The sequence below is a fragment of the Lissotriton vulgaris genome, chromosome 2_1 (genome assembly GCF_964263255.1).
Source record: "Lissotriton vulgaris chromosome 2_1, aLisVul1.2, whole genome shotgun sequence".
NCBI lineage: Eukaryota > Metazoa > Chordata > Amphibia > Caudata > Salamandridae > Lissotriton > Lissotriton vulgaris.
The window spans coordinates 432,249,655-432,272,475 of record NC_141687.1 but is presented as its reverse complement, the minus strand read 5'-3'; the positions used below and the strand labels follow the sequence as shown (position 1 = coordinate 432,272,475).

Here is a 22,821-nt window from a genome sequence, read left to right as displayed (position 1 = left end):
ACATAAACGACAGTGTAGACGTAGGACTGAGGTCGACTAGGTCTCTATTGTATATGTTAGACTTAATTATGTGTGCCAGCTAGCTCAGAGGTCACTAGAAACTTTCTCGAGTAAACAAGAAGGTGTTAACTTTCCTGAATAGACAAGAAGCGATTCGTTTCTGACAACCGCATAAACATGACAACTTTGCTCCACCAGAACAAGGGGTATATCTCCAGAGTCGCGGAAACAATAGATAGCTATTTCACTCAGTCAATCGTGCATGCTTAGTTTCACCAGGAGTGCAGAGAGACAGAAATAGAGAGACAGGCGTTTTCAATAAAAGGGTTATTTATTGAGCAGTCTACTTTCTCATGCAAGAGAAGTGAATTATCACAATTGCAATACTTGTCATAAAGTAAAGTGTGTACAGTAAAATTAGTATTATGAAATAATTCTGTAAAAGCATTTATATGGTTTCTAAGCCATAAGATACTTAAAACGCATAAAATACATTCAATGATAAAATAATGACTAAACGTACTCAACTGGTGTTTCTAAGATACGCCTACCCCAGTGTACCTAACCTAAGCTTAGTACAGGGAAGGAGTAGATGAGTTACAGTTTTTGCCAAGAATCTGAATCAAGAATTCTCTGTGGGTCTAATCAGCTCTGTACCTTGGTTATAGAATGAAGGAGGTCTTGTATCTCTTTCTCAGGACTCGATCTCCCAGAAACCCGCAAGGGTGACCGGAAAACACTGGAGCTGGATTTCTCGGCACAAGAAAAGACAGCGTATCTCTCAGTGCGTCAGCAGGGAGGGTCGGCTTCCTTCGGCACTCGCATCAGCTGGGCGTCGGGCAAGTTGATAGCCGATCTGCTCCAAACCACCGTGTGTTGCTTAAGGCAGATGCTGGTATATTTATACCTGGAAGGTGCCGAGTTTGACGTAAGGTTGGACATAAGAAGTCACTAAGAACTCACAGTTCTTTCAGGACTCCAGGAGTTCTAGGACAAATCAATACAAAAGCAGGGGGAATTACCGGGCTGCTGGAGGGTTGGTTTGTTTAAGAACACGTTGTGCTTTCTAGGAGTCTATGGGAGTAGCCTTGTTGTATTTGGACTGCATTGGCTATGTCTTAATATGGGTATGATTCTTATGCCTGTATAAGGGTATGATTTGATATAACTACATAAGGAAATGAAATCTGGAATATTTACTAGAGTCCTAGAATCATCTACAACAGGGTGTAGACATTTTTTTAAGACAAATGTCTGATAAGGTAAAGTTCAGCGGGGTAAAGCATCTGGTGGTGTCCAAGGAAGAGGCGCCAATGTCCGGGACCCTCCGGATGAAGTTGCGGTAAAGATTTCTATGTTTGGACTTTGCCACTTTTTTAGAAGTCAAAAATCTTCAGCAAGATGAAACTGCAGGCTGTAGTTGACCAGGGGTCCATGAGGTAGAAACCCCTTCCACAACGAGCTCCTGAACAAGATTTGCTGCTGCAGAATAGAACTTAGTGGAAGTTACTGTGGAGTGAGGCTGATCGGCGATGCTCCTGGGCAGAACCTTGAACAGGTAAGTCCCAAGTTTTGGGTTTTGGCTGTTTGTGTACTTCTAGCACCACTTCCAAGGTCCAGGACTGGGTGAGCACCATTTAGAGGGAAGGACTCACTTCAGGCATGGTCCAAGTGCAGGGCGCAAGTTGGAGCTTTGTGTGTCCTTATTGCTCAGAATAGGAGGCACGCCAGCTAGCCATTTGAGTCACACTGATAGTCCTGGGTCCCAGCTGCAAGGCAGTCCTCAAGCATCAGCGTGATCCGCTCGGGATTCAAGCAGCAGGTCGGTTCTTTGGGAGCAGCAGGGCACTCCATTGAAGTACAAATCAGGCATCAAACAACAGGGAAGTCCTCAGCACATGCCTTCTGAGTGTCCTCAGCAAGTCCAAGAGTGAACGAAGGAGTAGGTCTGTGGGTACTATTTTTATTTGGTGCTAGTGTTAAAGTGTTGAATTGGAAGAGTTCCCCCCCCCCTTCCTCTCCACAGATGGCTCTGAAATGTCCTTCAGGTTGGCTGAGTGAGGTCCTTAGAAATATAAGTAGTGGAAGGAATAGGACCACTAGTAGCATTTCATTTGCGTACCCTGAGTACATGCTGTACCACTTTGCTGGTGATTTATAAGTACATTAAATGTCCCAAGCAGGTGTAGACCAAATTTGACCAGGTTTTAAGGATTTACCTCTAATTTTTTTTTCAGACATAGTCTCCCGTTTTCCTGGGATGTTGCCACAATAACTATACTCTTTAAACATAATAAAAATCCAAGGGCCTGCGAATCATATACACCCATCTCCCTCCTAACCAGCGATTATAAAGTATATACCCAGATTCTAACAAACGACTGGATAAGGTGGTGGGAACTCTAATCCACACTGACCAAGAAGGTTTTGTGAAGGGGAGACAACTACATGAGTTAACCCTCAAATTAAAAGATGCAATTGACCTGGCGAGGGAATATGTGAACCCATTAACAGTGATGACTTTTGATGCTACCCAGGCCTTCCACAGGGTTATCTGGCAGTTCCTGCACAAGATTATCCAACGTTTCAATTTAGGAGAAGTTTTCTTGGTAGCAATCAAGGCACATAAAACCCCATCAGCAAAGGTCTTAGTGAATGGGAGCCTCACTAAGTTATTAAACATTGGTAGGTTGACCAGACAGGGATGCCCTCTTTCCCCCTCCTCTTTACCATCTACATTGAGCCATTGGTTCGTAAACTAAGAGTACCCCAGAACATCTCCCCCTTTATTTGGATGGCTGGTCAAAAAAAATAGGGTTGTTCGCAGACAACCCGATGATCTTTACTGGAGACTTACCTAACTCCCTCTCTGCAATTTGGGAGACTTTGGAAAGTTTTGGAAAGGTATCTGGGTATTCAATTAATCAGCAAAAAACTGAGTTGATGCAGTGGAACACCCAGATACGAGTAACCTAACAAGACAAGAAATAAAATATTAGGCGGTCCAACTAGTGCCCAACTTGGAGAAGCCAGCCCAGGTGAACTTTGATAAGGTAGTCCCGGGTGTTAAAAAACAGCTACAGGCCTGGGGAGTACTCCCATTGTCCTTTCAAGGTAGATTTAATCTCTTGAAAATGTCAATCCTCCCGAAGTTCACCTTTCTGTTTAATGCTAATACATTAGTTTTTAAGAGGATTTGGTTCACGAAAGTGCTAGGGGAGTTTTCTAGCTTTATTTGGGGAAACAAGCCCTAGAATTACCTGGAAGAAGCTTAGTACAAGAAATAACATGGCGGTATTGCTAGTCCAGATCTGTATCAGTACTACCATGCCTTCCAGTTGAAGAACTTTTGACAGCTTCTAAAGAGTAGTGCTTGCCTGTCCCTGTTTTTTAGGGCTATTACGGCAGGCCCCCAAGACCAGGCAGACTTTCTCTTCCTTAAATTTGGCCATCCCAGATTTTTTAAAAAGTCAGGTTAAAAATCCATATAGGTACATCTAAGATCTGGTACCAAGTAAGACTCTCCCTACAAATACCTTACTACAGTGACCTAACTCCTATCTGGGACTCTCCTAGTACCCCGATTGCCTTCTAGATTCCCTAGTGACTCCCATGCGAGAGTGAGGTATTCACAGCTGGCGACAGCTTATAGAAGACACTAAAGAAACCTCAGTGCAATGACTGCTGGAGATCTCTGAGGGCTCTGTCTCAAAATTCAAATATTACCATATAGCAAGCTGGGCAGATACCTTGGGAAAGGACGGTGAAGGGAATCCGAAATTGGAGGCTAGGATACGATCACGACCTTTCTTGCGGAAAGAAGTTGCAGTACTGGATGTTAATCCAGTCCGGAGAAGAAGTGCAAAATGTGCTGACAGAGATCTAGAGGCAGGAACTTGCCAGATCAAGATCTTGAATTATTCTGGCAAGTATCTATGTATCACTTGTGGTCATATTTGAAATCTGCTCCACTGAGGAAGACCCTTCTTTTTACAATTCATAAGGCCTATTGTACGCCATGGAAATGATCAAAGTTGGGAAGTCGGAAAGTGAAGAAGTGTCCTACGTGTGGAGAAGACAATGCTAACAATGTCCACATGTTCTGGCAGTGCCCTTCAATCCAGATATTTTTGCACAAAGTGGGCAAGGCTATCTCGGGAATCCTGGCTCAAGAGATTAAGGTGAGTCTATCTTTTGGTAATCTTTGAGGTGGTTTCGGGAGGGGAGGAAATGGGGGCTTTCTTAAGATTCATAAAGCCCCAATTTTTGTTTAATTCTCCTTGCACGCAGAGTGTTGTGTATTTAGTGGATTCTTCCCTGTCCACCTATAGAGGCAGAATGGATCCGATCAGTAAAAAAAATAGCCAATCTCGACCGAGCTTCCAAGCTAGTTAAGAGAACACAATTTTTGGAAGTCTGGACAGCCAGGTTTTAGGTATATATTACTAATTCAATCCACTAAGTTTTTTAATACTTCTTTTCTTTGCTCTTCTTCCCTTCTCTTCTTTCTCCTTCTTCTTATGCTGGAAAACCCATGGTCCAATGATTAGTAATATGCTATACAGGTTGCACAGGTTTGTGGCCCCCTACTTTGCACCTGTACAGAGAAGTCAGTTCTTCCGACTGGGCAGGAGGTCATTGGTTGGCCCGTGTTGGCTCTTTACATCCCTCCTTCATGGAGAGACCGGGTACGCTTTGCCATAGACAGTTAGATCTTTTCTGAAACCCTCACATAAACTGAGAATGGAGGACAAAATAAAAAACAGTCTAGATCCAAAAAATTGATGTTTTTGTTTTGACGTCATTCACAGAGGCCTTAATCAGGAGGGAGTAAGGGTTAATGGGATCATTAAGGCATTACTTTAGCTCTGAGTTGCTGTCCTACAAAATGAGCACATGTAGTGGAAAAATTATTTAAATTAATGTGATCAGAAATGACTAGTTGAAGCATCCACCAATAAATAGGTGGTATTCTCTGGCAGTTGTAGCTATAACCCTACACAATATGATAGTTTACACTATGAATCCCACACCCACGCTTTTCTTAACTGTCTGCCCATTCATTTCATAATTTGCAGTAGAGACTGATTGTATTTATTTCCATTACAAGTGATATAATGACTTTCTAGTTCCTTAAGTGGTATGGTGTCCCATCTGAATGTGGGGGGCTATGAATCTACGACATGACATGTTTGGATGCTTTCGGTCCATACGTTTGAGAGATGTCACCGAAAATTAGTGACATACCTCAAACGTATGGAATGTAGTAAACATTCTCACATAACACATGATGCACAGACACAAACATGGAGAGGAACACAGTGGTATGAAGATCAGTAGCTTTCGCTACCCTGCAAATTGACCTCCAGTAAGTAAATCTAACAATCTAAATCCACAAAGGAAAAAACTCACAATGAAAAGGGCAGCTAAATGGAGAGTGAAAGAGCAATATATTCTTTTGTGATTCCACACAAAAAGTTCCTTTGTTTGGGTTCCTGAACTGTTTTCACGGGTGAACGTATATAAGAGCTACATGGGTTGCTGCCAGAGAGCACAAGCAAATACATCGACTGCGTAACACAAGCCAACATGGGGAAGGTAAGGCTGATTATCTGTTTCACATATAGGGGCAGATTTACAAGCAGCTTGCGCCACTTTCCTGTCACTTTTTACATGGGAAAAGTGACGCAAAAGTGGCGCAAAGGGGCTCGTAAATCTGCCCCATAGTTTTTTCAAACTGCAGTGTTTTTCTTGTTTCGAGTATTGTGCTGCCCAAGGGGCGTACTGTTGCTACAAGGCAAGATTAAACCAATGCTGCCCAATGAATATAATCTCAAACTGAAATTTGCCACCCTATTATTAATTAAAGACCTGAATTGCAGAATGTTTGTCACAGTTAGAGGTTTTGAAATTTGGTTTTGATGAACTAGTCTTTCGCATTTTGGGTAACAGATTCGCTTTTTTTGTTATAGAGCATTAATCTTGCACCTTCTGTCCTCAAACCCAAGACTATGTATATCTAAATACAATGATCTAGGTAGCAGGGGGAGGGTCGAAAGTATACACTAAAAGGGAAATAAAAGAACCTGCCTTTTGACGCACAGATGTCAGGCATCCTGTCTTTGATTCGGAGTCGGAAGCATCCACAAAAGAAAAGGCTGAGTTATGAGACCAGTTTCGTCTGGCTACGTGTACAATGACGTGCACAACACTGCCACAGCTAACACTGATTTCAACCCTTATTATCAGGTTTGAGGGAGAGGCCCAGGGCTGTTTGACTACATATTTTGAATTAACCTGTCACTCCAGGGCAGATTTGGTACATACTGGAAAACTACCGCTTTGTGCAGCACTCGGTGCCGTCATGCCTGTACTTGACACAAGAAATAGATCCTCTTGCTAATAATTCAACCTGTTTTATCAAATATTTCGGCACCAATTATGATGGGTCTGGTAACCCTGCTTTAAGCACAAACGTTGTTTGTCCCAGAAAGTCATCACATTGTATTTGCCCCTAAAGTTTGCAGCCGGTGAAATCTGATGCAAATCCTTCACAAGTGTAAATATGACAATTGTATGGATTGTGCACCCCAGAATATGAAATAAAATGATCTATACATTTAAAAATATATATTTTTATTATTGAGAGTTTATTACACAATTATTTGTATACAAATAAAGTGCTTACAGTACCCGATTTTGATTGGCCCATCTCATCCACAAAGCATAAATATACAATAAAGTATATATTCCAGATGTATCGCTGAGGGTAATACTTTAAAAACTCATAAAAAACACATATTGCACATTTGTCCCTTAATAACTTAACTTATCTAATCTAATCTACTGGCTAGCTTCCTAAGGACTTCCAGAGTTTCTCGAACTTTGTGTACGAGCCCGACCTTAGGGCATATAGTCTCTCCAGCGCACTTACTCTATGTAATTTAGCCTGCCTACGATGGAAAGTAAGTATGATCTTACTTCGCCAGTTCTGGAGGATTAGTCACCAGTATATAAAGCCCATCTTCTTGTATAATGTATACCGTTATGTTTGGGAAACATCCAAGAGTTGCAATATATCTATCTATAACTAGTGGATGACCTAGCTTCATTCTGCATTATTTCTCAATTTATTCCCAAAATTACTTAATCTTTGGGAAATGCCAAACAATGTGAGTCCATGTACCTCCCACTGCTTCTAAGCACCAAAAACATCTATCCTCTATCTGAGGATATAATCTATGGAGAAAGGATGGATTCCTATATATCTGCCATGTAGTGTAGAATTGCATTCTCCTGAAATTAGCACCTCTTAATAACGTAGTGTTGAATTTATTAATTCTATTCCAGACCATCCTCAAAATCTGTAGGCCTTCTTTCTCATACAATTCTTACAATTTTACAGTCTTGTGTTTATTAAAAAATGTTACCCAACTACTTATTGGTCTGCGTCTAGTTGTTTCTAATAGAGTCTCAGTGAGTTCTGGTCTTGCACTTAATGCGGACTGATGAATACTTTTTAAAAGGTGGCCTATTTGGATACAGAGCCATTTAAGTATATCTTTACAATGACTCAGACCGCATTCTATCTCTGTCCAGAGCTGAGAAAATCTGCCACATAAGTATATGCGTTCTCCTCCCATTTCTTTAATATGTTAGATTGGATCAGCCTATACTCCCCACCCTGAAGGTCGGCAAAACGTGCAGAGCCATTTATCTTAGGTATTTTAAAATACTTAAGTAGTTGAGGTTAATGCTTTAAAATCCACTAGAAGACCTTTTAGAGTACATTTTTGGTATGCTTCACCAGCCTCATAGGATCTAAGATGTTGTATTCTTTCAGACTCTTTATTATAAAAAAGTTATCTGTACTCGGAGGATTACTGTAGTTTAAAAAATCTATTGGTGTTATCTGCATAATTTTCACAATAGTATTCCCTCAAGTTTGGAAGGGCTAACCCTCCCCCCTCATGTGGGTTACTTAAAATAACTTGTGCTGGCCTCGATACCTTGTTGGCCATATAAAGGATGAGAATAGACCATCTATTTTTTTTTTTAAAGACATTTGTAATGCACAGGAGATTGCTGCGCATAGAAAATTAATTAATGGTAAAATAGACATTCGTATTGATGCTACCCTTCCAACTATTGAGATTGGGAGTTGAATCCATTTAGCATATAAACGCTTGAATTTCTGGACTAGGGCGACATAGTTCAATGTATATAGTTTGTTCACATTTCTGACACAAATACTACTAAATATATCCTAGGCCTCAAGTTATGTAGTTGCTGGAGATCAGGTATTAGTGTGTGACCTGGACAGTTGCAGAGTAAGATTTCCGTCTTAGCATTATTTATTTTGTATCCTCCCAGTGCTTGAAATTCAGCAAAAATTGTTAAAATTCCCTTTTGAATACTCTCCCCCGGCCTGAGAAATAGAAATAGAACAATAACATTGACGTATAATTTTAAGTTGGACATGCCTTGCAAAGTTGCTGTTTGTAGTGCTTTTTGTCTAATAGCTATTGCCATAGGTTTTATGAATAAACCGCCTGATTCATGAGCGGGCCGTTTTTGCGAGGCTCAAATAGCGAATCATAAGGAATCGCTATTTGAGACTCGCAAAACGGAATTCATGTAGGAATCGCAATAGTAATTGCGATTCCCACTGATTCCTTATTTGCGATAAGCTAATTGCAAATCGCAAATAAGGAATAACTCCCCATGCATTCCTATGGGCCAAAAGGCCCATAGGAATGCATGGGTAGTCATTCCTCATTTGCGATTAGCAATTAGCTAATCGCAAATGAGATTGCGAGTACAAGGGTGCCAGGGGTGTCCAAAGGACACCCTGTAGCACCCCTGCATGGAAATTAACACAGGTGTTGCACACACACATGTCCAAAGGACATGTGTGTGTGTAACGTGCAACTCAGAAAAATGCATTTAAATGCATTTTTTTGAGTTTTCGCAATTTACCGCGAGGTTTGACCTCGCGGTAAATTGCGGCCCGAAATTGCGATTTTGCAATTGTAAAATGGATGATGAATTACATTTAAGGAATCTCAAATAGAGATTCCTTAAATGTAAATCCTCGCAAATATGCGAATTAGCAAATAGCGATTTTTGCATTTGGGATGTTGAATCCCAAATGCAAAAATCGCACTCGCAAAGGGCCAGATTCTCAGAATCTGGCCCTTTGCGAGCCGATTCGGCCTTGATGAATAAGGCTGAAAGTGAACAAAATTGGGGCTAGAGGACATCCCTGCCTTGTCCCCCTATTTATTCTACAGCTACCTATATTTCTAGAATTAATAATTATTTGTGCTGAAGAGTCCTCAATAGGTGTTTCACTATATGTATGAATTTTTCCAAGAACCCAAATCTTCCAAGAATTAAAAAAAATACATTTCCAGGATATCAAATCAAAATCTTTTTCAGCGTCTAAAAAATAAGACCTGTGCCTCTATTTTGTTCTGGGTAAAATAGTCCAAAGCTTCTATTAAAAACTTTGTATTTAAAGAGAGCTGCCTGCCTGCTACAAAACCACCTTGATCCCATGATGTTATTGAGCCTATTGGTAAGTAGCTTTGTAAAGATTTTGTAATCGATGTCAGGCTTATTTTTGTCTTTTTTAAAAATACTAACTACCACAGAGGAGGGGTTCTCCTCCTTTTACTATGTGGTTGGAAAGCATTATCAGTGGCATATTAAAAAAATTGGGGCGAACCTCTTATATATTTCTACCGGTAGTCCATTCTCCCCGGCTGTTTTGCTATTAGCCATTGACTTTACCACTGTATCTATCTCCTCAAGAGAGAACTCAGCCGCTACCATTTCGCTTTGATCTCTGGGTAGGGATGGAAATGGCAGTTTATCTAAGAACCTTATAATGTGATCTGCTGTTATTTGGGGATCCGTCTGATAGATTTTCTCATAATTACTTAAAAAGGACTTCCAAATCTCCAAGGAACTCATTATCTGTGTGTTAGAATCCATATCTATCAGTGAAAGTATTCTATTTTGAGTTTGTCTATCCTTTGCCTGCCACACCAGTAATCTCCCCGTGTATTCACTCTCCTCATATACACTCTGGAGGTAGGCAGTGTTAGCAATGTTACCCTGCAGATAGTAATATTCCTGCATAATCAACTTTGCCTGAGGAAGTTTCTTTTTGTAATTAAATTCCTATTTTTGGCTTGGTCTCTAAGTGCTTGCCCAAGCCTAAATTTGAGCTTGGATCTTATTTCCCTTTTACTCATCTGCTGTTGGATTCTTTCGATGTGATAAAATCCGGTAATACCACATTGAAGGCATCCCAACAATGCTTACTCAGGCATTGCATTATTAAACCCTTGGGTGCTCATGACGGCTCCACACCATCATGAGTCACTGTAGGCATGTGCTCATGATGGTATGGAGCTGTCATGCTGCTGCCGCTCCGCCGGCGCCGCACTATTTCCCTGCCTGTGCGTGTGAATTAATGAGCGGGAGGAGTCATGACTGCACCACGCCGTCATGAGAACACACCGCCCATGACTCATGACGGCATGGAGCCGTCACAAGCACTGAAGCGCCACGCCCACCCCCTAGCTCTCCCACGCCACGGCAGAATTAGCAGCTCAGGGAAGGGGTTAAAAAAAAACTATCAATGTCATTTTTTACCTCTGTACACCATTCCTCTCTCTCTAAATGATCTGAAAAAGCGTTTTTTGATATATCCTCATAAGGGCTCATTTTCAGACCATGTGAGATCCAGAAGTAGTCTATTCTAGATCTATTATATTTTGCTGAAAAACATGAAAAAGCTCCTTTCCTAGGGAACAGAGAGCGCTATGAATCGATCAGATATAAATCTCTTTTGCAATTAGCTACAGCAATAGCCATCTGTGGCTTCTTTTGTTTTATTGCTTTAGTGGAGGAAACGATTAGGAGCTCTTGGAGAAAAATTAAAGTCTCCACCCAATATGCTGGAACCAGGGATATTGGTTAAAACCTGTTTGAGCTGGAGCAAAGGGAGCCGGTTGTCTAAGACCAGTGCGTAATTTGTTGCTATGGTAACATTGAATTGATTGAAACTCCCATTTACAAAGGCCCAACTCCACCCGGAATCTGTCTGTGTGGTTTTCACCTGGAATGAAAGATGTATACCTATGTAAATCAATACCTCCTTCTGTGCGCAGCTGGTGTTAGATAGACAATAAAAAACAGCCCATTGTTGAAAAATCCAACTCACCTTGCTGGTGTTCTTAAAATGAGTTTCCTGCAGGAGTATGATATCGGGGCTGTGGCTTCTCTGCCAGGTTTCTATTGTCTGGGCCTTTCGTTTATTGTTTAGTCCATTAGTATTAAAAGAGATTACTTTCAGAACCTCTTTACCTAAAATGACTAAAGTGACTCGTACTAATGTAAACAGATAATATAACAGATAACTGGTCAGTGCAGTGTGCATTGCTTCCTATTATACCTGTATACTATCCATTCAGGATTAGTAGTAGCTAGAATATGGCCCATATAAATCAAAAGTGCATCAAATATACGTAAAGTGACGCAAGCATTTAGCAGGTATTAAAGTGCATCGAGTGCTCTGTTAAAGATAAAGTGCCCTGTGCAATTTCTATTCTCCCCCATGCTTTATATTTTCAGTTTCTTATGACAACAGATGATATGACCTATATAGTACATTTGATACAGACCCTGAAATTGTTAAGCATCCTGAATATCAGTAAATATGTGAAAGTGCCCTGTGGCTAACATTTTAAGTTTTGATTGTACTATCGATGCCTGAACCCCCTTCTCTTTGAATAAATTGATCATTTTAACAAACTCTTTTCTACACCGGGCTGTTGCCACCGACATGTCTGATAATATATTAAACTGTGGGATTTCCAAAGTAGAGAAGGACATCATAGCTATAGCAGTACTCAGTATTCTTTCCTTAACACGGTAGTCCACGAAGTTCAATAATAATAATAATGGGACTATTTTAGGTCCCCAATTTTGCCAGTATGGTAGCCAGCATATTTTGAATCAATAACTCTCCATCTTCCGGCATCCTTCTTGGTAACAGCTTCGGGCTTAATGTTTCATCCCTTTCTTCATTTTCACTGACTGAAACCTGTGAGGTCTTAGCTAGCAGGTAAATGCCCTGAGGAGATAGAGGGCCATTGGAGGTATTTAGAGAGATCCCCGGCTGAATATTTTCTTGTGGTTGAGCAAAAAGGCTGAGACCTAGCGAGTTCTCTAGTGAGCATAGCCTTCTCTGGTACAGACGGGAATGGGTTCTGTTGCTTCTAATATTATTGGAAGAGGAGGAATTGTTTAGGAGGGCTGGGGCTTGTGCTTGTACCAGTGTTTGCCTCCTTCAGCAATGTTCTTTTTAGAACTTGGCCTCGGATTCAACGTTGCAGGATGTATCCAGCTGCAGGTCAAACAAAGGGTCAGAGAGATCTTTATTATTCTCTATCTCAGGCGTTCTCTCAGTGTCTCAGGAGTCATCAAGCTTGCCTCTTTGACTCAAAAAGTGCATTCGTTTTAAGCTCCACCCTGTGTTGGGCGTTTTTTGGGCCCTGCGTATCGACATGGGGGCTGGTGAAGGGGTGGTCTGGCATTTCACTATTATCTTTCTTCGCTGTCTCCGATTGGTGGTGCACATTCTGATATCTCACCCCCTCAGGAAAACAAGCCAAAGCAGGAGGAGGCAGCTGGAAGTCATCCTCCTCCTGAATTTATTAATAAGAAGCCTCTTCAGCGGGGGCATGTGAAACACAGCCGTAGCTTCCCCTAATTCAGCCCCTGAGCTCTGCAGGGTGTTTTCCACCATATAATACACACAGTGGTTGCAGGATCCGCGATTCAAGTGCTGTTACCGCATCAGACCGGCTGCCAGAACCGTTTTCAAAGTCCAGGAATAGCGGGTATCCTTCCCCACTTCAGCGCTGCCCTTGCTCGAACCAACCACAGGGAATTGGCACATCTATCCGTGCCTGGGCTGCCATGGTTCCGTATCTCGTCCCTCCAGAGCATCTCATCAGCGTCTCAGTGAGAAAGGAAGTGGGCAAGGGGAGGGGGGGAGCTGTCGTGCTAGCAGCTACGTGTGTGGGCAACGCCTTCCAATCCGGAAAGTAAACTAAATAACATGATCTATATGTGCTCTTTCCTCATTCCGATGAGTGAAACTTGGAATCGGAAGTAAATTAAGCACCTTTTATTTTGTGCAGTATGCACTAATGTAAAGTGGCAGGTGCACAATTTACACCCATATTTTGCAGTCCCATCATGATTGGGACACTATTCCCCATTTCACGTAAGAAGAAGATACATTTAACAGTAGTATCACCCCATAGAAAATAAATCGAAGGCAAATACACTCTAACTTGCCCTCTATATTCCGAAGCAGGTTAACAATAGAAATGAAGTAACTGTCAAATAGCATAGACCTCAAGCTGAAGTGCATGAAAGCACAGCACAGACATCAGATATTTTAAATAAGGAATGTCAACTTTAACCTGACTTTACTGGCCCAAATTGCTTAAAGCACACATACAGGGGAAGAGACATTTAAGTCTGCACCTCGTAGTAAATTTATACTCCGAAATGGTAAACAGACAAAAGCTGTACATTTACTACAAAGGGGCTTATTACGATTGCTGTCGGAAAGCTCTGACCAAACGTCAGAGGCTTTTCGACCGTCATCATCGGTTTCAATTCCAACCAGCTGATTATGAAAACTCATCAGTCATTCAAGGAGCTCACCGGCCAGTCGGATGCCGGCCTGTAATCGCAAAGAGTGTTCATTTTGCCCTTGGGATTAAGATACATGGCAGAGTTTTCATGCCGGTCTTCATCGGAAAGCATGTTTGGGGGCCCCTAGAAGGGCACCCTTGTGTGCGTGGCCTTTGGTTTCCCTATGGGAGCATGTACTATGGTTGGTTTCCGGCTGTAACACTTGCTCGAATGTCCGAATGCAACCAAACATCCAAATCAGGTGATAAGGACCGCTGACCGGAGATTGGTTGGTCCCGTTTACAAGACGGTATTGTCCACCCCACATCGTAATCAGCCCCTAAATTTAAGAGTAAATTTACTTTTGTTAATGTCCCGTTTAAGGACAAAAACTTAAGTTTGTTTGAGAAATGTCTCTTAAACACTACAATATCAATTTTAAAAAGACCCATTAAAATGTACAATAGACTAAAATAATAGATAAATAAAATACTGAAAATATCCATGATCAGAGTACAAAAGCATTGAAAACCAATAAAAAATTTGCCATTGCACAGGTTACATCCATATATTGCATAAATAAATATGAATTGTATTGCCACAGATCCTTATATTATATTATATATATTTTTTAATGGTTTAGGATTTTGCTGCACACATTAAAAAATAAAAACAATCTAATACAATATGAGCCATTGTACACTGTATCTTCAATCCATATCCACCCAGCCCTTCTTACTTCCTAAAGGAAGATTCTCCAGAGAGGATGGCGTCCTAGTCTAAACACTTGATTTTGTTCCACATTAGATGATTAGAAAGGGCATATAAATACTGGAAGGAAGAATTAATTTCCCATGATCCACACAGAACTGCTGTTGCTTGCTTTTGCCTCAGGTATCGGAAATGTTTTTCTCTCCCAATCATCAAACCCCATTCAGACAATTCCCTTTTTGAGGAGGCTATGGGGTATTCAACATTGTAATTATTAATTTATAATATATTAGCCATATCACACAGCTGGTTCTCTATCTTCTTTACCCAACCCAATTCATTGATAAGGCTATTTTAGCTTGTGCTGACATCCAAAATCTCATAGACTTGTGCAGATTTAATCATATATCAATTTACCATTTGTCAATAGATTACTTTATATTTATTTTGAACATAATAAAAATTACAAAAAATATGCATATAATTCATTAAGATCATTGTAATTATTAGTACATTGAAGTTGTAATTATTTTTTTAACTAAAATGTTATTAAAATATGTTATCATAAAATATTTTTTATTTATTTATGTACTTTAAAAGTTAAAATATTTATATTTGCATATGTATATATATATATATATCCAATTCACTTCATTAGCACCTAGTCAAGAGAGACAAGTACTCAGTTGTTGCTCAGTTAATGATGTCCTGAATATGGAATTGGTCATTGGTTATAAATAATGTTACTGTGTTGTGTAGATAATTTTGATTGTACTATATAATTAAGATAGTATAAGGTCAAATGTTATTTGATAACACGTCATTACGTATTCTAGTATGTGCAAGTTCCCTTGGGCTTTATGTTGTTTGAAGTAGGTTTAATTTGCCATTTTGTTGATTTAGCTTTTTTTGTGAATAGGAGGTATAAGAAGGATGATGTACTTATCATGTATTGATTATATTTTTCTTGCATATTGGCCATTCACGGAATTGCAGTTTGCATGAGTCATGAATTATAGCTTTCAAGTATAAGGCCATTGGATGAGGATTTGCCATGCCCATTTACATTTAGGCATGATTAAAAAGCTATTCAACATTACACACATAATACCTTTGTTACACTCCAAGATGGCCGAATTATGAGATGATCAATGTTGGTACGTTTGTCCTTCTTTGATTTTATCCACATTGAAGTGTATTTATTTGTTTTTCTGGGAAACAATATTTACCTGTGACCAATTAGTTATTAATGCACAAATGCATTGGGTGTTTTGTGCTGCATGGTGCTTTCCACACGAAATGTGAATTAAATGTAGCATTAAATCAGCGGAGTGTATGTCTCTCTTGGTTGGGTGTTCAGAGAGGTGAGATTGGCGTGCTCCTCACCCAGACACACACATTTGCTGCAGGGCTACTGGAATATGAGAGCAGTTGTGAAGATATATAAAATAAGTGATTGGCCATTTGTAGTACTGAACTTACTTCAGGTCTGAGTTAGAATACATGAACCACTGATGTGTGTCCTTTTTGACTGTAACAACTTTAGAAGTAAAGTTTGTGAATAGCAATAGGCTTACTCTTTGGTGGGTGGGTGTCTGTCCACCCCTAGACCCCTCCTTAGCTTTCTCTAAACCTCTCCGTACACCCATTTGTGAATTGCATGATGTAATAAGTAAGTGGTACTGTAAATACAGTCTTTGAAAAAAGCCCACAGTGTAGACATATATATCTTGCTAATAGGTGTATAAAATCAATGAGCTCACTTACACATTTCCTTTTTATACTGCAGATTATCTTCTATGAGGATCGAAACTTTCAGGGACGCTCTTATGAGTGCAGCACTGACTCTTCAGACCTTTCCTCCTACTTCAGTCGGTGCAACTCCATCCGTGTAGAAAGCGGACCATGGGTTCTATATGAGCGGCCCAATTATATGGGCTACCAGTACATTCTAAGACGAGGAGAATACCCTGACTTCCAGCGGTGGATGGGTTACAACGACACTATTCGTTCCTGCCGATTTATTTTACCAGTAAGTTCTTCTGTAGAAAAAGAGCTGGATTAGCCATTTATCTCATTAGGCATTTGCCAGGGGGCTGGAGCCATTGGAGAACAGTTTTCGAAGACTCACTGCTCTGGCTGGAGTCACTGTCACTTTTCACAGCACTCCAGGGTCCATTGCTCAAGCATATGAGACGTGCAAGGGAGAGAAAAAGAGACTTGGGGTCTTATTAGGATGGCGGACGGACTTTAGTCCAACCGCCATCCCAGTGGAAAGGGGACCAGCCGACAGACATGCGGCTGTGCAGCAGCCCTGATTAGGATGCGCCCGCCACCCTGGTGGTCACATCCTGCATATTTGACATTGCGGCGGGTGCTGCATACAGCAGCACCCGCCACAATGCCAAAATGGCATTTTGTGCATTTGCATGCACAAAGTGGCAGGCACTGTGCGGTGCCTGCCACTTTGTGCATGCAAATGGAGGGGGGTACGATGGATATCCCCCAAGTGCCACATAAGGCCCTCAAAGAACATCCCGCCAGCCTTTCACAACACACTATACTAATATGGATGGCGGTGCCTGCTAGGCACTGCCACAATATTAGGGGCCAATTCCGCCCAACCGACAATTGGAACGATTGCCGACTGGAGGAAAAGCTGCGGGCGCACTTTGCATCTGCCGCGAAACCCCCTGCCATTGTAATATGGCGGGGGGTTTCCCTCGTTACGATGTCGGGACGGTTGCCATTGCCGGATCGGAGGTGACGAATGTCACAACATCAAAATGAGCCCCTTAGAGAGGGAGAGAGAGAGAGAAAGAGAGGTGGGTCATATCAATAGAGATGAGACAAAGAGAACAGAAGGGGAGAAGGTGGGATAGAGAAAAGAAATAGAGTGGGAGACAGAGTGTGGTTGAATGGAAAAGGGATTTTGGCAGAGACACCGGAGGAATGTTAGTGGGCTGTTTTGAACATTTTGCCAGGGCTGCTTTTGGTTCTTAGTCCACGTTGGTAGTAACACAGACAACTGATACGCATCTAAGACTGATGACAACACTTGTACTACCACTTGTACTGCCATCTGAACAGTGTTGGTTGGGCAAAGGATGTCTTCTGCCAGCCCAACTACAAATGGGGCAGATTTACCCGAACTTAAATCATCTAAACAGTAGGAGATGTAGTCATCTCCTTGGTACTTACACTGACAAACAATGCATAATCACATGAGCTTAATGATTTCTCCACTGCCAATATACTAGGCAAACCCCTAAACATAAGAATTAGGTCACAGTATATTCACCATGCAGAGGCAAAAAGTGGTGCGTTCTTCATACAACAATCTAAATATATGCTGTATCATGATGCCATTCAGTGCGCAAATTGGGATCTGTCCATTTGTGTTTTTACCAACAGTGCTGTACTTGTGGCACATATATAATCTCTGAAAATCATTTAGTTAATATCTGCACTGCATACAGTACAGTTTGGAAACACTGAGGATTATATTATCTGCAACTGGTTTTCTGGCAATGCATTTATTTCTGTATTTCTCTGAGTGAGTGCATGCAGTGCTGTTTTTGGTTGCATCTCTCTGATTACAAGATGTGCTGTCCGCAGTTAATGTTCTAATTCATAAACATTTTGAGTAAAACATATACACTGTAGACAGAGTATTCAGGAAAAACACTGGGTACTGTGTGAGGGAGCAGTGCAGTTCATGATATGGCCCAAGAGGTTATTACTGTTCCAACCTTCCAAGTTGTGATGTCTGTGGCCAATCCACTAACTTGGAGATCTTCCTTGTTACTGTACGTGTAGCACGCGGGCCAATTCTGGTTAAAAAAAAACACACGGTTCCCATATGCGTCTGCACTGACCGGTTTCATCTTTGCCAAACCTGCCCTACAGCAAAATAATGAGGCAAAAGAAATAATTCCCATGACTTGGCAAAGCCAATAGCCATGGTGTTGGCCTCCAGCCTTTTGGAAACTCTTGTCGAAAAAAATATGCATAGTACTGCCTGGCACTGAAAGGAACTACTTTGTGTGTTGATGTGAAAGGGCAGCAACCCATAACTTATAAAGAAATCAACTAATGGCTGAAGTGGGCTGACACATTGCACCTTGATGAATGCTGAAGTGTGTGGAAGGAAAATGTGAGTGACAGAACCACAGACTAATTGGCAAAATCTGATTGAGAACCACAGTAGGTAACTATGTTATATACATAATTTGAGTAAAATAAAAAGGTCTTGATTTGTTAAGTCTGTTCACACAGACAAAGCAAAAATACCTCTTACCTTTGGAAAAGATGGTGAGAAAGAAAGAAGGAAATAATTAAATAGAAGAAAAGAAAGTAGGTAAAAAGGAAACAGGAGTAAGAAAGAAATGAAGAATGAAGGGCAGAAAAAACAAGAGGAAGAAACAAACAAGCAAAGAAGGAAAGAAATAAAAAGAGACAGAAACACCCCAACAAGGAAAGAAAGAAACTGAAAGGAAGAAGAGAAGATGAAAGAAAGGAATGAAGAAAGAAAGAGGCAAAGAAGGAAAAATGACAGAAGTACGAATAAAGATAGAAGGAAAAAAAGAAAAGGAAAGAGGAAGAAGGACAAAAAGAGTCCATGCGAGCTGCTGGTTTGGCGTAAAAAAACAGCAGTCAGGTGAAAAAAAGACCACTTCAAAAGAACTGTACAGCATTGGAAGGAGAGAGGAAAATATAAAGATGGAATGTGCCCTGCACTCTCATCTGGTAGTAGGTGTCCTGCTATCACATCAGGCTCTGAAAAAAAAGCCAAGGCTAAAGTAATAATATAGTAAAAACAAAAACACTGGCACCTAAATGCAGTGATGTGATGTAAGCCTTTGGCTGAAGTAGGTTTATCCATTGCATCATGTTGTATGCTGTAGTGAATGGAAGCAACATGTGAATATACCATTGGATGAAAAAACAAGGTTGAAACCCCTTTATCTAAGTATCTTATACATATCTATATCTATACTACTATTATAAAGGAAGAACTTTGAACATTTGAGGCAGGTAAACTCGGGAACCGCAGCGCTAATCCACACACCCGATACATCGTTGTAATCGTCAGGGTGGTCAGATGGACATAGGCTATATAAACGTAATAAATATACGTTATTTAAAAAAAGTAGTCCCTTGGAAGAAGCGCCGGCCGCGATGTGCGTGCTGACGCGAGGAGAGAACGGGTAGGAGCGGCGTCCAGGAGTGCGAGGAGGACCGGCGGACATGGCGCGAGGAGGAGCTGCTTACAGGCGGTGAGGAGCGGCGTACAGGCAGTGAGGAGCGGTGGCAAGGCAGTGAAGAGCGGCGGACATGCGGGGAGGAGCGGTGAGCGGCGGATGAGGTAGGTTTTAGTTAGGAGCAGTGAGCGGCGGAAAAATTAAGCAAAAATGACAATCGTGAACAAGAGGAAGCAAACGGAGCATTACAAAAGTGAGCCAAACGGTGCATTACAGGAGGAAAAAGTTACATGTGCAGGTTACAAAAGCGTACATCGTGAGCAAGAGGAAGCAAACGGAGCATTAAAAAAGTGAGCCAAACGGTGCATTACAGGAGGAAAAGGTTACGTGTGCAGGTTACAAAAGCGTAGAAAGTAAACAAAGAGGTATAGGAGGAAAAAGTGACGTGTGCAGGACCCAAGAGGAAGCAAACGGAGCATTACAAAAGTGAGCCAAACGGTGCATTACAGGAGGAAAAAGTTACGTGTGCAGGTTACAAAAGCATAGAAAGTAAACATAGGGGTATAGGAGGAAAAAGTGACATGTGCAGGACGCAAGAGGAAGCAAACGGAGCATTACAAAAGTGAGCCAAATGGTGCATTACAGGAGGAAAAAGTTACGTGTGCAGGTTACAAAAGTGTAGAAAGTAAACATAGAGGTATAGGAGGAAAAAGTGATGTGTGCAGGTTTCAAAAGCGTACAAAGTAAACATAGAGGTATAATACTGCAATATATGGAGGAAGGCTCCGAGGGACCCACGGACAACGTCGGGGCGGGCGGGGGCCCTGAAGCCTAATTGCTCCCAGACAACGTCGGGACGGGCTGCTAGTAATTTTAATAAAATCAAATGGACCTAAAAACAGCTACCTATTCACTGCCCTTAAAAGTGAATGGGAAAAGATTCCGGGTTGTGGGGTTTATCAAACAAAACTTCTGTAATAATGCGAATTTCCTTACAAGGCTGTGCTGAGTAAGAAAAGCGCACTGAATATACGTATGACCCCAGTGGGGGGGAAGGGAGGAGATCGTGTAAACAGACCAAAAACTTGTTCATAACCAGCCTAGTGCCGGATGTGGGATCAGGATTGAACTCCTCATTGAGAGATTTGCGCACAGCGGTCCGATGGACCGTCAACTGGTCCAATAGACTGCCAGTGTCTCAGAACCCTGAGACACTGATGGTCTATTGGACCGTGGACCTGTGAGTGCATTCATATTATTATGCACCTCTGGTGGCATTGAGATTCACTCGCAGAAATCCTCCAAATCCTACATTTGAGTGTGTTGCTCATTGAGAATACTTGAGTTACCCACCAGGAACTACACTGTGAGAATTCCTTTATTTTGCTGTGCACTTGTATGCTGGCACGGATTAATTTTTCACAGGGACTCACCTCTCTGTTTGTAATCCGCTTTGCAATTACCCTGGTTATCACCAGTCCTGATGAGACCCTGTTATACTTCCACAGGGTCGAAACGCCATTGACATCTGTGCAGACATACCATTTTTTGAAATAACATTTTGTAAACCTCAGGACTGGACTGGCTACTGGGCGTTTTGGTGTGCTGACGAGCTGGGAGCTTATTTCACTGCAGTGGGGGCTGATTTAGTTGATGGGGACCAATCAACAAAATCAGCCCCCAGCTCGGCAGCACACCAAAACGCCCGGTAGCTAGTCCGGCCCTGGTGAACTTTCATTAACGTTACTGTGTTTGCCAAAAACGACTATTGTTTATGGCTGTCTGTTATTACTAATGCACCTTTACAACACGCACTTTGCCTGGTTATGGTATTTCACTTGAGGTATTGTGCAATTGTCAATGATTTTTACAACTCGTCTTATGAATTGCATTTTCTTGTGTAATGAAAATCAATTCAAACTAATTGAAAATAACCCTTTCCTGCTGGTTTTCCTTAGATTCCTCTGCAGATTAAATCATGACAGTTATTTTGCTGTCTTATTGTATACTTTATATATGAGTTTAATGCGTTGGGTTAAGCATCTGTTTAGAAAAAAGGCAAATAAACAGTAGAAACAAGCAAATGCAAGGGCAGTTTAGAGTGTTGAGTCTTATCTGATCTGTCCACTCTTGAGCCTAATAATACATTTCGCTGAACCTTTCTCAATTGTTTCTGTCTGTGTTTTATTTTAAATTCATTTATTTACAATCAATGATCCACAGTTCGGATTCTGTTTCTCAGAGAACACAACCTTGGGTTCTTTTTCTGCCAAAATGTTTATTACAGCCATTATAACTAGCAGCGTGGTGTCAAATATTCAGTCCATGTAAAATGTACACTGGGGCTTCTACGTGCTATCCAAGCTATCGCCCATACCATAACATAACTTAACATAACACTGTTCCTTACTGTTTCATCCCACAGTATCGAGGCACGTTCAGAATCCAGATCTACGAGAGAGAGGACTTCAGAGGGCAGATGATGGAGTTTACTGAGGATTGCCCTGATCTACATGAAGAGTTCAAATACCATGAAATCCACTCCTGCACTGTGCATGAGGGATACTGGATCTTTTATGAGCAGCCAAACTTCAGGGGGCGACAGTACTTCCTTAGACCCGGGGAGTACAGAAGATACTTAGACTGGGGATCCATGAGCAGCAAAGTTGGCTCCCTTAGAAAAATGGAATTCCACAAAAGTTTCTAAGATTTACATTTGTTTCCGAGAACTGTTAATAAAATGTATTCATTCATAGTATTGCTTCTGTCTTATTACTGAAAAACCCCCATTACTATATGTCCAGACACAACATTTGTAAACTGTCTCATGAGTTAAAAAAAGTATTTCAATAGCAGTCAGTAACTTTAGAATATATCTCCATATGATTTTCAATAAATAGTCAAACACTCAATATATCTTACCAATATATCTGACCCCAAATTATTGTGAAATAAACCCGCTATATTAGTTCAGGGTCGCCAGTAAGTGCTTCCTGTCCATTCGGTTCATGAGTACGCCTCCCACTTCATTTTATCTTTGGCATTCAGTTCACTTCTCTGGACAGTTATGATAAGGACAGGCAACAACACATGGCCCATAACAGGCTTCTCCAACGAGTAGGTCTAGCTGCATGTAAATAGCTCTCCTGTGTGCAGCCAATGCTATCAATTAGACCTTTTG

At 41.2% G+C, this 22,821-nt stretch overlaps 1 protein-coding gene across 1 annotated transcript; it reads left to right on the top strand.

The window, feature by feature from the left end:
- Positions 1–5,517: 5,517 nt before the first annotated feature.
- LOC147730531 (gamma-crystallin M2-like) lies at positions 5,518–22,395 on the top strand. Its single transcript, XM_086958573.1, has 3 exons — positions 5,518–5,598; positions 16,226–16,468; positions 22,066–22,395. Exons 1-3 carry the CDS (start codon positions 5,590–5,592, stop codon positions 22,345–22,347), a joined length of 534 nt encoding a protein of 177 aa, XP_086814699.1. The 5' UTR covers positions 5,518–5,589; the 3' UTR covers positions 22,348–22,395.
- Positions 22,396–22,821: the final 426 nt, after the last annotated feature.

Coding starts and splice junctions, on each gene's coding strand:
- LOC147730531 (XM_086958573.1), top strand. Junction 16,469..22,065: donor CCTGCCGATTTATTTTACCA/GTAAGTTCTTCT, acceptor TTCATCCCACAG/TATCGAGGCACGTTCAGAAT.